Source organism: Chaetodon trifascialis, chromosome 9, assembly GCF_039877785.1.
Source record: "Chaetodon trifascialis isolate fChaTrf1 chromosome 9, fChaTrf1.hap1, whole genome shotgun sequence".
NCBI lineage: Eukaryota > Metazoa > Chordata > Actinopteri > Chaetodontiformes > Chaetodontidae > Chaetodon > Chaetodon trifascialis.
Window position 1 is genome coordinate 23290133 of NC_092064.1, and position 14551 is coordinate 23304683.

At 44.0% G+C, this 14551-nt stretch overlaps 1 protein-coding gene across 1 annotated transcript; it reads left to right on the forward strand.

The window, feature by feature from the left end:
- Positions 1 to 2852: 2852 nt before the first annotated feature.
- On the forward strand, positions 2853 to 13013 carry LOC139336654 (uncharacterized). Its single transcript, XM_070970820.1, has 12 exons — positions 2853 to 2930; positions 5944 to 6270; positions 6375 to 6683; positions 8537 to 8818; positions 8912 to 9068; positions 9933 to 10102; positions 10223 to 10504; positions 10644 to 10943; positions 11035 to 11319; positions 11447 to 11609; positions 12120 to 12280; positions 12470 to 13013. Exons 1-12 carry the CDS (start codon positions 2864 to 2866, stop codon positions 12547 to 12549), a joined length of 2583 nt encoding a protein of 860 aa, XP_070826921.1. The 5' UTR covers positions 2853 to 2863; the 3' UTR covers positions 12550 to 13013.
- Positions 13014 to 14551: the final 1538 nt, after the last annotated feature.

Consider the following 14551-nt stretch of genomic DNA (forward strand, 5'->3'; position numbering starts at 1 on the left):
ACCACTCTGACATCTGTTATTGCCAGCAGATGGTTAGCTTAGCTTAGCACAACAACAGGAAGCAGGGGGGAACAGCTGGCCTGGCTCTGTCCAGAAAACATCTTCCTGTAAAAACAAACTCCTGTCCTCCAGAAATTCTGTTTATATACGACTAATTTGCGTTCAGAATTATGTTGCACTGACAGACATAATCGCTTCATACTAACAGACTCCTGAGTGCTATCGATCCTCTCACCTGACCCTCAGCAACACAGCAAATAAGTATTATCTGAAGCACATTTGACCTCAGTACTACAAAGCTTTTCAGCAAAGCCAGGCTGAAAGATAAGTTTTAATTTTACCTGCAAAGATGTCTCTTCTGGCAGCTTCCCCAAATTAAAACCTTGTTTTCCTTTATTTTCCAGACCAATGGAGGCAACATGTGCTCTGGAGGCCTTTCCAAGCAGACTTTGTCCTTTCGCTCTGGTGCAGACCACACATGTCTTTCTCAAACGTGAGTAGTATTAGATTGTACTTGAAGATATATAAGCCCAGAGAGAGGTGCGTGCTGATGGTACTGATACATTTAGTTTTCCTTATTCCTCTTTGTACACCAATGCCAGCAGTGTCACATGCCAATACTGGTATGCGACTCAGATTGATAATGACGCATCAATCAAGTTTTGTGTCAGTGTGGAATCTGTTCAAGCGTGTGTGTGAGGGCTGGAGGGTTTGGTGATAGCTCAGCTGTAAATGAATAACAGCAGGACGCGATGCTGCAGATGATCAGTGATTTTCCTCTGAAAAAAGCGATGATAAAGTTGCACAGAGTTAAGTAGGTTAACACACAAGCCTTCGCAGGCCGGTGCTTTACTGCACACACGTTATTACTGGCTGATCACCAGCTTCCTTTTTCCAGCTGAATTTCCGCATGTGTGTCCATAGAGAAAATGATAAAGAGAAAAGGATGCCAGTTGTACATCTGTGAAATCTATAAGTACCTTGTCTGTGAAATGTTAACAATTCATTGTCAGTAAAATGCATTAGCTTGCAGACAGTGTAGGGCACTCCCGGAAAAGACTGAAGGTTTCCAGACTCCTTCTCCAAACTCCACTTCACCCCCGCCTACCTTCAGGGAATAACCACTTCAGGTAATTTAATTAGCTGGAAAAATGACCACCAGCTCCATGTTCATGTGATTACACCGGGTTTTAAGAGATAGACTCGACTGCGTGTTAAGTGTTTGCCCTCCAAATCAAATGTTGCATGTAATTTTCAGTAATGGACTGAACTGCGATTTACCTTCCGGAGATATAATCATCCTGCAGTCAGAATCAAGAGCAAGACTGGAAATAATAAGCGCTCGCTCAGATCATCCCGACAAAACCTCCTCCATCTATCTGTGTGGTTCAGAAGCTGATTTCTACAGAAACTGATTTGCTTCCTTTCATCTGCTTTCAAATCTGTCTTATTAAACAAAATAACTCAAAGGAACTTAACAAGAAGAGATATGATACTTGGCTTGATTAACACTTGGCTATCTTAAAACCCTTTGAAGGACCTTCAACTGGAGGTTGCGGTGAAATAAGTACCTTTTGAAAGGATCAAACATCTGAATTTGATCCTGACCAGTCAAAAAGATAGAGCCTGAATGTTGCTTATGCTCCTTCCTCTGCTCTTACCTGAGCGATTCAGGTGTGCGACTCCTGATTCCAAAGGGCCTTCGCCTCTTATCCTGCAAAGAAAGAAACAACTGAGACTTTGAATTCTGCATTTTCCTGAAGGTGTATGGACGGCTAGGCAATTTAGGCATTTTATGTGATGCCTGTTTAGTGTATGGCCTGCTTCTCTAGTGAGTGTGTGAAGCAGAGACAGAAAGAGGATGACACAACTATTTTCTTTGTTGTGAAACCCACTTTCCCAGGCTACAAATGTCTCACCACCCTTGCCAGTTTCATACCAGACGATTCAAAAAGCCGTTACAAACCACACAATCAAAATGTGATTTTCTTTGTGTCAGATGTTTTTAGGTCCTTTCATTCACCGTCATCCAACTGTGGTATCGGTGACTCAACACTAAAGTTGATCAACTTTAACAGGAAATAAAAGATGGCAATTTCACATAAGCCGGCCTGAAGTGCTGTGCAATGCTGAGTCCCTGCAAAATGTCTCTTACCTTTCACACCCACGTTTGTTTCTGTTTGCAGTTTTCCTCACAGGGTGATAAATGGTGCTCAGCAAATAAGTCTGACTGTGGAAAAAAAACATAGTCTCAAAGTGAATTAGAGGAGCATTATGCCATAAAACATTACCCAGAAGTGAGTGATTTCACAAACTGCAGGGCATGAACAGGGGCTAGTGCTGCCACAGACAGCACGTGTCTGAGTGCCCCAGCAGGCACGGGGTGGTATGAATGATGCAGGGCTTTACCACTTCCCAAGGCGCCCGGCTATATGAGGTGACTGAGTGACTGAACAGACACATGGTGCACGGCGACTCGGACAAAGCAGACTCAAACCGAAAAACAGCAACTCTGATACACAGAAGCCCAGTTATTGTTTCAGAAAGCAAAAGGGAGAAGTGGTTTTACACACGGCTAACTTGCATGTGAATGTGTGTGTGTGCGCGCGCACGCACGTGTGTGTGTGTGAGAAAGTAGGTCTACACATCCAGCATGTGGCTGTACGAGTGGCAGCAAACGTACTCGCACAAAGGAACATGCACCAATGTCAGTGTCAGCTGTGGAGGGTGTGTACCTCTAACCATAAACCACAGGACGCACACACACGCATGCATGTACACACACAGACACACACACACACTTAAAATACCCTTATGCCTTACATACAGTCAGTTCAATTCTATTTCACTGAATGACACCATCATGGGATGCTCAGGGCTGTTGATTTTGGGTCTTGTCCTAAATGTTGCTCACTGCTTGGAAATTCAGGGTAAGTCTGCAGAGTTACAATCCGTCTGTGACTGTCAGCTGTTTACGGGTGTGTTTTACTGGCCCTTAAGGTCTTGTTTAACCTGTGGCATTTACACTAAACAGTGCTGCACCAGTTTTTCTAACTGATTAGTCCAATTAGAAATGCACACAGGCGATAAAGTCTCATGCTGGTTGCATCTTGAATGCACTAAATAATAACTATTTCTGCTATATATTGCTGATGGCATGTGGCAGTTCGTTATTATTGATCAGAGGTGCCACCTAAAACCACATTAGTTTCTTTACAGCCGTTAAAAGTTAATATGAGGGTCGTTGAGGTTTTTTTTTTTCTCGTGTAAAGGGAAAACCCTCTGCAGGCTGCACTTATTCAGAGATCCCACTGCACGGTTTTAGTTGTAGTATGAAGCCTTTGTTTCTGCAGAGTCACTGGGACTTCCAGCTGGAGATGAAAGTACAAACGTGTGAAAAAGTGCTGTTTTTTAGAGTCGAAAGTCTTCTTTGTTTACCACATCCCCAGCCTGCAAAGGAAGAGTTGCTGTGTGCCACGGGTGAATGGCTGCTGTTTGGTGCGAAAAAGAAGCCCCTGGGGCTGAGGAAATATGATGCAGTGCATGAATACCTGATTTCTTTCTCAGTTATTGCTTCGTTTGTATCCTTAAGGTGTGCCTTTTCCCTGCTTGGCTGACATTTATTTTGGCAATAACCTGCAAGGGCAAATGAATTATGAACCCACAAGGCATAATTGAACCCGTACAGCATATTTATTTCTTTCCTTCTGTGTCCTTTCCTCTTAAAAGGCTTTGGAGGCTCTCCACATTGTTTCCATTTGCTGTGATGTATAGTAAGACCAACAGCATTTCAGCTTTAACAGTGTTTGATGCAAACAGTTTAGACTGCAGCAGCTGGCTGCATGCTCAATGGTTTTCCGAGAAGCAACGCAGCAGCAAGTTGTCATCATTTCACTCATCATGTATCTAAAGCTGAATAGAGCTTCTTGGATTCAACTGGCTGATAGAGCAACTGTGTCCTCGAGTGCACTTTGATAAAGTCAGCAGAGGAAGCAGGATGAAAGAGACTTGGTATGCATCAGAGTCTGCACACTGTCCTTTCTGCAAGTGCTAAAACCTGTCAGCTTCTATTAAATGTTCTTTCCTCTGAAACCTCCCCTAATCATGGCTGATTTCTCAAGTGTGGAAGGAAGAGGTCGTCGGTGTCTGTGTATGGATCAGGGCGTAACTTTTGGACTGTTTTCATTTCATTAACATAATGGAGTCTTCTATTAAATATACACTGAGGGGACAAGGCCACATTTGTCAAGTGTCACTGTGTGCTCAAACTCTAATTCCTGCATTCAGCCCTTTAGAGAGTATTAGAGAGCCACTCCATCTTCAACTTAAACTTGAACTCGTAATACTTTTTGGGTGCAGCTTCATGTCTTTCACTCATGTTTAGTGAATTTACAGATATCAATGTTCTCTTCAGTCCACTCCAGACTGAAATATCTCAGTTCTATTGGATCTATTGCCATGAAATGTTGCACAGCCATTCATGGTCCCCAGAAGATGAATCTGAATGACTTTTCTTCTGGTGCTACCAGCAGGTCAAAGTCTCCCATATCCACTGAAATACCTCCACATCTATTCAATTCAATTTCAATTTCAATTCAATTCAATTCATCCATCCATTATCTATACCGCCTATCCGTTTCGGGGTTGCGGGGGGCTGGAGCCTGTCCCAGCTACAATGGGCGAGAGGCGGGGTACACCCTGAACCGGTCGCCAGCCGATTGCAGGGCAACATGCAAAGACAAACAACCATTCACACTCACACTCACACCTACGGACAATTTAGAGTCATCAATTAACCTAATGAGCATGTTTTTGGTCTGTGGGAGGAAGCCGGAGTACCCGGAGAGAACCCACGCATGCACGGGAAGAACATGCAAACTTCACACAGAAAGGCCCCGCCTGACCCGGGGATCGAACCGGCAACCTTCGTGCTGTGAGGCACGCGCACTACCTGCTGCGCCACCGTGCAGCCCCAATTCAATTCAATTCAATTCAATTCAATTCAATTCAATTCAATTCAATTCAATTCAATTCAATTCAATTCAATTCAATTTTATTTGTATAGCGCCAAATCACAACAGAAGTTGTCTCAGGACACTTTCCATATAGAGCTGGTACAGACCAAGCTCTTTTATCTACAAAGAAACCAACAATTTCTTTGGTTTCTGGATGGATTGGTGCACAACATTGCACAGATGTTCATGGTGCCCAGAGGATGAATCCTAATGACTTTGTTGATCCCCTGATGTTCCCTCTAGCACCACTATGAGGTTGACATTTGAGGGAAATGTCTCAACAGCTATCAGATGGATTGCCATGAAAGTAGTTCACATATTCCCGTTACCCTCAGGATCAGTTTTAATAACTTTAGTAAACGCCCTGACTTTTCATCTAGTGCCACCATCAGGTTACAGTTGCAGTTTGTCTAATACAGATTTTCATGTTTTATGCCCAATGCAAAAGAGGGAGAGAGGAAAACAAGAAAAAAAGACAACTTTGAATTTTAATAATTTATCTGCTCTTTCAAATCTCCCTATATATGTAAGATTTTGCATTTAAGCTCATTTGAATTGAACATCAGCATGTTAGCTTTGTGACTGTGAGCATGTTAGCATGCTGACATTAGCATTTAGTGCAAAGCAGGGCTTAGTCTTGTTTATATTGATTAGCCACTGGCACGTTCTAATTATGATAAAAGGACTGAGAACCTTATAACCACTGACCCGGTTAGTCTGCCTCATCCATCACGGTTTCTCTTCACCAGTCAAAGACAATGGGATGTGTGAAAACCCCTTTCATAGGCACAACAGTGGACATCTATCAGCCTGCTGTCCGTCCTCTCAGGAAGAGGAACAATGACATTACCCGCCTCAAGACATTTCTGCTTTGCTTGTGTTTGCAATTTTAAGACTGTTCAGGTGAATTTATGACCTCTCATTTCAGGTCTGGGTGGAGAGCCAATTGAGACCACCCGGAACGTCACAGCTGTCCTGGGAGAGGACGTGTACCTGCGCTGTAGATATCTGGGTGATAGTGAGCTTGAGAGCGCCGAGTGGAAACGGCAGATTAACCCTAAAGTTAAGTCCAAACGACTGGCAGGATTTCGCAACGGCAAACCATTCAGCCGTGATGGCTTCTCACACCCAGACTCTGTCAGCAACCTCACAGTTAAGATGAACGTGTCCAGTGTGGAAGTAGAGGGAGAGTACATCTGTGAGTTTGAATCGGAGGAAGAGAATTATTCTGACAACGTATTCGTCACTGTTGTAGGTAAGCCAAGCCAATAATGCAGGATGCCAGAATTTAAAATAAAAATGTCCAAATCTTTGAGCCAGCGCATTTAAGGTCGTGTTTACTTGTTCATTCACTAACAGCTCAGCCTGATATCCAGATCCTGGTGAATGCAGAGATCTTAAACGGCTCTCACTACCAGTCAGTGTCGTGCTCTGCTGCTGGAGCCAGGCCTCTGCCTCAGATCAGCTGGTTAGTCAGCGGCCTTCCTCCCTCAGATGACTTTTTCACTGAGTATGTGAGCGAGACGACGCACTCAAACGGCACCTCCACCCTGAGCAGCATCCTCCGTTTCCCCACCCACCTGCAGGACGAGGACAGTGTGACCTGCAAGATCCAACACCCAACCCTCCCAACACCCAAACTCACCACAGCGAGGGTGGAAACGTACAGTAAGCTCACAGTCACAGCTGAGCATGCCGCTGCTGTTGTGTTTGTGCATCTGTGTTGCCGGGAGGTGATGTATTGTATTATATCACAGGTCTGAGTTTTATAATCACACATCATGACTCAGCGTCTCACAACACAATAAGTTTCTTGAGCTGATTTTTCACGCTGGCCGTTCCTTCTGACTCTGCTCCACATAGGCAGTGACGGACCATAAATCACATTACACAGTCATGTGGGAATGCACTCTTTCACCGGCGTCGAGCATATGGAACGCCATAATGCAGTAACCACCTAACTAATTATTAACAGCATCATATCGCAGTGCAGAGGGCAATGTGGTGGCTGCATTTCTCCAGTTTGATTTCTTGCAAAAAATTTTTTACTCGCATAGTGGCGAAAAACTTTCATGCTAAGTAAAATATTAATGAGTGCAGAGTGAGATGGAGATAGAAATTGTCACTTTATTTGGTCACAGTGTTTTGTTCCATTGACTTTTATCAGCTAAATTGACCACGTGTATAAAACAACAAGGTGTGAATGATAGTAATCAGTCCTCAGAGAATTATAACCTGAATCTGCAGTTTCACTCTGCCTAAATGAGCGTTGAGCCTCTTTCAGACTTGCTGCTTTGGTTCCCACTTACCAGCTGCAAAGAAGAGAACTGAAAAAGCTCTGATGAAGTTAGCAACTAGTTCGTGAACATAGCGTAGACTTACATCAAAACACGACTCCAAATGAACACTAATGTTGTTCTGTAATTGCTGAATGTGCTTTTTTAAGCAGCGGTTTGAGAACAAGTCCTCCTCTTCAACTTAAAACAATATGTCACTGTATTGATTCTGCTGCCCCCCAGTGGCCAAAAAAATCAGACGCTGCACAATTCACCCCGAGATAACGCTTCAGTGAATTTCACTCCTATGAATGTATCTTAAAGTCAAACGGAAAACTTTAGCACATACATGGTTAAAAAAACAAAAAAAAAACAAACAAACAAAAAAAACACCCTAGTGTCTCAGGAACTGACCCAGAAATTATCAGTTCACACCCCAAATGTGGGCTTTGGTGACATGGTACATACACTTCCTCTAGCACATAAGACAAAATAGGTGTCCCAAATAAATCAAGTAAATACTCTTGTGTTTAATTAAGCAGTTTCTGTCTTAATTTGGCCATGTTTTTGAGATGGCCTTTGCATCCACCCTTGCAGAGCATCCAGATCCCTTCATGACTCGAGTGAATGCTCGTGTGGCATTCTGCAAGGTAACATTAGCATGAGCCATGCCAGCCAGCTCATGCACACTCCACTGAAGTACTGCAGCTTAGGTAATTTTCTAACTGCAGTGGTTAAATCCGCACATAACTGTAGGTGTTAACAGATGGAAATTTTAAAGCCAAAGTGCTTTAGCTCACTTTAATCGTACATACCCTTCTTCAACACCTGAGCTATTATGAGGCGCTAGCTCACTTCTCTTACTCATTAGGGATGGCTGGTAATTGTGTGACACCGCGGCTTTTATGTATTTGATAATAGACTCTGATCTCTGCTGATTCTCTGTATTAAAGCCTGCAGTTCTCTCAGCTTTGGTTGGACAGCAGCTGGGCCAGACATCTGCTCCCAGCTGCAGCCCGGCCAACAGATGGGACAGGTGATAAGCCTAAGTCAGCACTCTCCAAAAACCCAAGCAGAAGCCCCTTACAGCCTGTGTTTAGCTAACATTCAGCTCATCCGGCCACGGCTTCCTATTTAACAAAAACACCCTGAGTCTCAACTTGCTATCTGACTTCTTAATTTGCTGGAAAAAACATTAGACCTTGTGAAAGAATTACTCTTCTCGCCTTTCTTCCTGCTCTGCAGCGAGGCCAAACGTGACCATTAAAGCAGAGATGGTACAACAAGGAGGAAGTGAGTTCTGGGTGGTCTCCTGCATTTCATCTGGAGGGAGACCTGATACTAACATCTCATTGGCTTTGAACACCGATGAGGAGCCGCAGAGGAGGACCGGCACAGACTCAGATACACAAACAAGCTCAGTCCTCCTGCCTGCAGCAGAGTATGAGGGGCACAATGTCACCTGTGTGTTTGACCACCCCAAATTTACACACAGAGTGTCACGAGTCATCGCACTGCCGTCCTTCTGTGAGTACTATCAGTGCTTCACATTTGAAAAACTCTGCAGACGCTCACGAGGTACAAGTTACAGAAAACAGAGATGTGCTTTCTGCTCTGTAGATTTGTCAGGAGTTCAGCTGTTGACCTCAGAGCTGGGAAGCAACAGCGATGACTTCCAAGAGAGTGAGTCTTTAGAGCTGCAGGAAGGACAGAGTGACGCCGTCATCGGGCTGCAGGTCAATGGGAACGTGCCGCGTTACAATGTTACCTGCAAAAAGTAAGAAATATTTGGTGTAAAAGGAACATTTTACACATAAAGTTTCATGGAAAGTACTACTCAATATGTGAAAACACTAACTTCTGTTGCTCTAAAGGAGCTCTCTGCAGCATGAAAAATAACCCTGATGTCCTCATTGAGGTTATTCAAAATTTTTTTGGACTTACAATTTTTAGCAGAGAGCTTCTGTTACAAACTGTGGATGTTTGATGTTTGAAGGACATTTACCAGGCAGGAGAGGATTAAGTTGCATGCTAGAGACTAAACGTTAGGACATCTTGGCCTCAGCAGCTTTGGATTTTGTGAATATCTTAATTTTATGGAAGTGAGACATTAAATCTCTGGTTCAGCCCTTTAAGACTTAATGTCTCGGCTTACGTCTTGATCTCAATGTGCTGTCAGGTGCCAGTTCGATCAATAATCAGTTTTCATTGAACCGATCGATTGATGTGTCATTGCACATGCATGCTCCACACTCCTCAGATGCACCTGACGTAAAATCTGGCAATTTCTCAGCTGTGATTTTTTTCTTATTGTTTTTGTTCTTTTGTTTTTTTCTTTTTCACGTGGAGAAAAAAAAAGAATAACAAGGTGAGAAATACTGAGAAACAGGAGACATTGGTATAATTTTTTTCCTGTCATGTAAATACAGTATACAGTCAACTGAAACTACCTACGTATCTTGTGGAGGATGTGGTCACACGTTCGATGGCACCAAACCACAAGTGACAGACTGCAGGAACCAGATTCAGACACGTTTCCTGATGGAAATAATCATTTACTCAATATTTAACTGTAATAATTGAATATTGGTAAACTGAAGCATGATTTCCTCTTTGCACAATTATTTATTTTTCTCTTTAGAGATGATGGGCTCTTGCCTGAGGGTGTGGAGCTGGTTGACAGCAGCCTCACGGTTCAGGGTCCTTTGGGGCATCAGCATGCTGGCCTGTATGAATGTCTCTTCTCGTATCACCATCTTCAAGCGACGCTGAAGTTTAATGTCACCGTCAAACCTCACGTTATGGAGCTTGGTGGGTGAAACTCTTCGCATATATTCCGTAAAAGACTTTCATGAATACATTTTGAATACTCTGCATCGTCTGGCTCTGAAATATTGATATGAGGCCTTCTCTCCGCGCTCTTCCTCTCAGTTCCTCCCACAATACGAGTTGATTTGCAGACTGGAGATGGACACCGGGTGATTGAGTGCTCAGCAGCTGATGCTGTTCCTGCAGCCAACCTGTCCTGGCTTCTACCAGAGGGTGTGTCTGGAGTCACTAGGTTCAATTTCACTTCTCATAATGGAAGCCACTCTGTCAAGGGAGTTTTACTCCTCCCTGCCTGCTCGCCTTGGGAGTTCACTGCAGAGTGTGTGATAAATCACCCTGCGTTTGAGGAGCCAGAGAACAGAAGTATAACACTCCCTCTTTGCGGTATGTTCAACAAATCAGCCGATGGATAATTTTGTCTGGGTAGTGGACATGTTTGGCCGTGTAAGCGCACCATAGATTTAATCTTTTTCTCCAAAGAAACCCCTCACTTCCTGTGGTATATTTCCTCTTTCCCATGCAGCTCTCCCGAACATCACCATCAACTCCAGCACGGAGTGGAAAGACGATGGCGAGTATACAAAGGTGGACTGCTCTGTGGACAGTGTCGCCCCTGCAGCAGCTATAACCTGGCATGTTGGGAACAGTGACAGCAGCATCAGCTATCTGTCGGAGACTGAAGTCCAGGCTGGTGGTTTGGTATCGGCCCGCAGCTCTGTGCACTTTTTGTCTTCTTTGTATTCTGGTCAGAATTTGACCTGCATGGTGGAGCATCTAAGCTTGGAGGCACCAGAAAAAAGAACAATACACATTCTTGAGCACAGTACGTGATTTCTTTCTTTGAGACATTTCTCTTTGTGACACACTCGCACAGCTGCTCAGCCCTTCCTGTCACCCCTTGTTTTCTTTTTCAGAAGCCCGTCTGCTGAGTGTGTCTGTGCAGAGACAGCAGGACTCGCCCCTCTGGCTGGCAGTGTGTGACTGCAGAGGGGAGGGTGTCGGGACCAACCTCGCCTGGGTTCTTCCCGAAAATGCCCAAAGCCAAAGTTCCCTGCAGTCAGAGTATGAAGGCCAAGTCCTGAAAGCCAGGCTGACTTATCAGTTTCCTCTGGCCCTTCATGAAGGGCAGGACCTGACATGTGTGTATCATTTCAACCAGGGAACCTCAGAGAAGAGGACGATTCATATCCCCAGATACTGTGAGTTTAACAGAAACAACCCTCACATGAACACCTCAGTTATTCCAAATGTAGAAATCCACATAAATGCGTTGTGAGATCCAAAGATGCAAGGTTCATCTTCAAATTTCAACTGTCTTGTCTGCAGACATTTCCTCTGTGAGAGTCCTAAACCACACAACGCCTCTGCGAAGCCGCTACGGTGGCAAACCCATCACACACAGACTGACTCTGCAGCAAAACCATCACAACCAGAGAGTGCTGCTCCGAGTCGAAGGCAACATCCCAGAGTACAACCTCGACTGTAAAAGGTGGTGCATCCACGATGATCTGTCACCTAAATATCACAAGGAAGCACCTGTACACACAGTCTGCTGTACAAAACTCATCCTCTCCCCATTTAAAGGAGCTAATACACTTGGAGTTAAGATTTATTAGCCTGAAAATGTAACCTGGATAGTTTCCATAACATGGACATTCATCCATTATGATGTGACATCAAAGTATACGTTTGGGGATAATCTATATTTTTCTTAGAGTCAAAAATTTGGATGAAAAAATTAAAACCAGCACTGATTTGATGCCATAATACCCACTGGAGTACCAAAATGTGCTTTAATCCGCAGCTGAAAATATCCCCCAACTGATACATATTTGAGTAACATTTGCAAAAGTTCAGGTTTTTTAGAAAATCATCGATCACTTCTAAAACAAATAAACTTCATAGTTATGGTGCAATTTAGAAGATTTGTGTTTTTAGGAGGAACAGATGTGCTGGGACTCTCCCAGCCTTCTTCAGTTAAAAGTCACTTGTGTTTCAGGAGCGATGGCTCATTTGTCCAAATGGAAGGGGCTGCGATGGTCTTCCAGTGGGAGCTCACAGAGCGGGATGAAGGCCTGTACACCTGCCAGGCATCCTTCTATCACCACACAGCCACAGTCAACATTCAGGTGGAGGTCACGAGCGAGGACAAAGTGTTTGGTGAGTGTTTTGTTTTCCTCTACATTCACAGACTGATCTGTTTACTCAGGAAATTCTGATCATATCCACACGCTGCGCATGCTATCAGCTAGTATTTGTGGCTTTGACAGCTCTGTGTGTGTGTGTGTGTGTGTGTGTGTGTGTGTGTGTGTGCGTGTGCGTGTGTGTGTGTGTGTGTGTGTGTTATAGCACTGAAGTCCATGATCAGCGTCTCCTCCGCCTCGGCCATCATGCTCATCCTCGTGGTCGTTCTCTGGGTGTGCTGGTGAGTTAAACGTCTCCACAGGTGACAGGTTGTAGCTCGACAGGTGATGTGTCGATTAGCAAAATGAGGGCAGCGCTGCTGGCACCTACAATTGAGACAAACAGGATGCACGGATCGTTAACCCAACTCACCAAAACCCCAGTATCACAAACAGGAAGTAATGTGGCTGAAACAGACAGGTGCCTCTGCCACCGCAGCCCTGCTTGCAGACAGGTAGAAGATGTTCCCTCTCTCAGCAAGAACAACAGATTTATTTTCCAATTTCCTGCTCTGGCTTTTTTTTTTGCAGTGCTACTTCTACAAAAGGCTGCTGTTAGCTGGCTCATTATCATCCCTGCCACATTACAAAAATGAGCGTAAAAGGTTCAAAAACTCCACATCTTCGGAAGTTATTAGTATAATGAAATTCAAGCTGCCATTCATCAAAAAAAGGCCATAAATCCATCTCTTAATCTTATTGCTGTTGGAAAAAATCAGTGAGTCACTGGTGTTTAATGACTGATGTGGGATATGTGTCACAATCCCAGAAATGTTTATGGTTTTCTGCCTGCAGAAGTTTGCACATTTCCACACCCACTGCCAAACTTCTCTGGAGAATGTTTGTCAGGATCAGATCAGGTCTCGCTGTGAATAAAACTGCACTGTGCTGCACAACAGAGGCGCTTTCAATAGGCCTCGCTCTCCGGTCAGAACATTTGGTCAAGGTGCCATTGGTTGATAGAACCTCGCTCCCATTATCCCCCGCTCCGGTGGGAGGGTCCTGTCAGGCTAATTTGGGAAGGTCAGTCACACTGCGTACAACAACGTACACAAGAAAACATGACTCCCCGGGAGAGGAGCTATTCTGGGAGTAACGTCAAACCCCCCCTCACCCTCCCCTCGAAAACCGGGGACACTTTTTGACGGCAGCAGATCTTCATTGGGCTGTGGTCACCGAGGTCATCATGTACAAAGCGAGCTGCTGCCTCTGACATCAGAGATCAATGATGAGGACTCAGGTCACCGCTCATCTCCATTGATATTCACGTCACATTCACACCTGCGACTGCAACCCAAACCCACTGCAACTGACTGCCTGTCAGATTGGGTCGCAGTGCCATCTAGTGGTGACATTTAGCATTACAAAATAATAATGAATAATCTTTTTGTTTTGTTTTACAGCAAAGGAAAAAGCAAAGCACAGTACAAGGTAAGACTACACTGACTCAAAAAAGTCTCCTCTTATAAAGTGCATTTGCATCATCAGTTGTTTGTCATAAATCATGTTTTTCATTGTAAATTCATCTTGTTTTCCTGGTTTTGCTCAGTCATTATGCCTGTTTCCTTCCTCCCTCTGTGATCCAGAAGCAGGAGTCTCTCTCTGCCTTGACAGCTCTGATGCAAGAGCCCGGCTCTCCTGAGGTCAAGAAGCCACCAGCGATGGAAAACGACAGTAAAGAACACAGTCAGCTGGTCAGTTACTCCATAGTCATTGACATCAAGAGCACAGTGTGAAGACATGAGGCGCTCTGCAGGCCTTTGGGGTACACATTCAGCTTTATTACATTCTGTACAGACTAGATATGAAGGCTTACCAGAACTGCGCCATTGTTTATAACTCAGTGTATTTTCAGCATTAGAAGAGAAAGGATCCTGTTTATGTACAGAAACATCTTTTTTTAAAAAAAAAAGGTGTTAAGTTTTGATTAATTGGCATTAATTGTTTTAAATGCAGTACTTTTGCACTTTGTCATCTTACTTGAATTTTGCACTGTATGCACGTTGCATTTTCCCATATTTGACAATAGAATCATCATTTTAATAAATCAGTAGTTTTTTTTTTTCCAATTTGCTGTTTTGTTTTATTAAAATATGACTGTGCTGCAGACGACTGACAGACTTGGCTGTGACTTTAGCTCCACACCATCCACCCTTGTGATGACTTTGGTTGACTAAATTGGTGAAGGACCAGGAGAAACTCCATCCAGATGCAGACTCATCTTCAGCTCATCTGTCCACATTAGCGG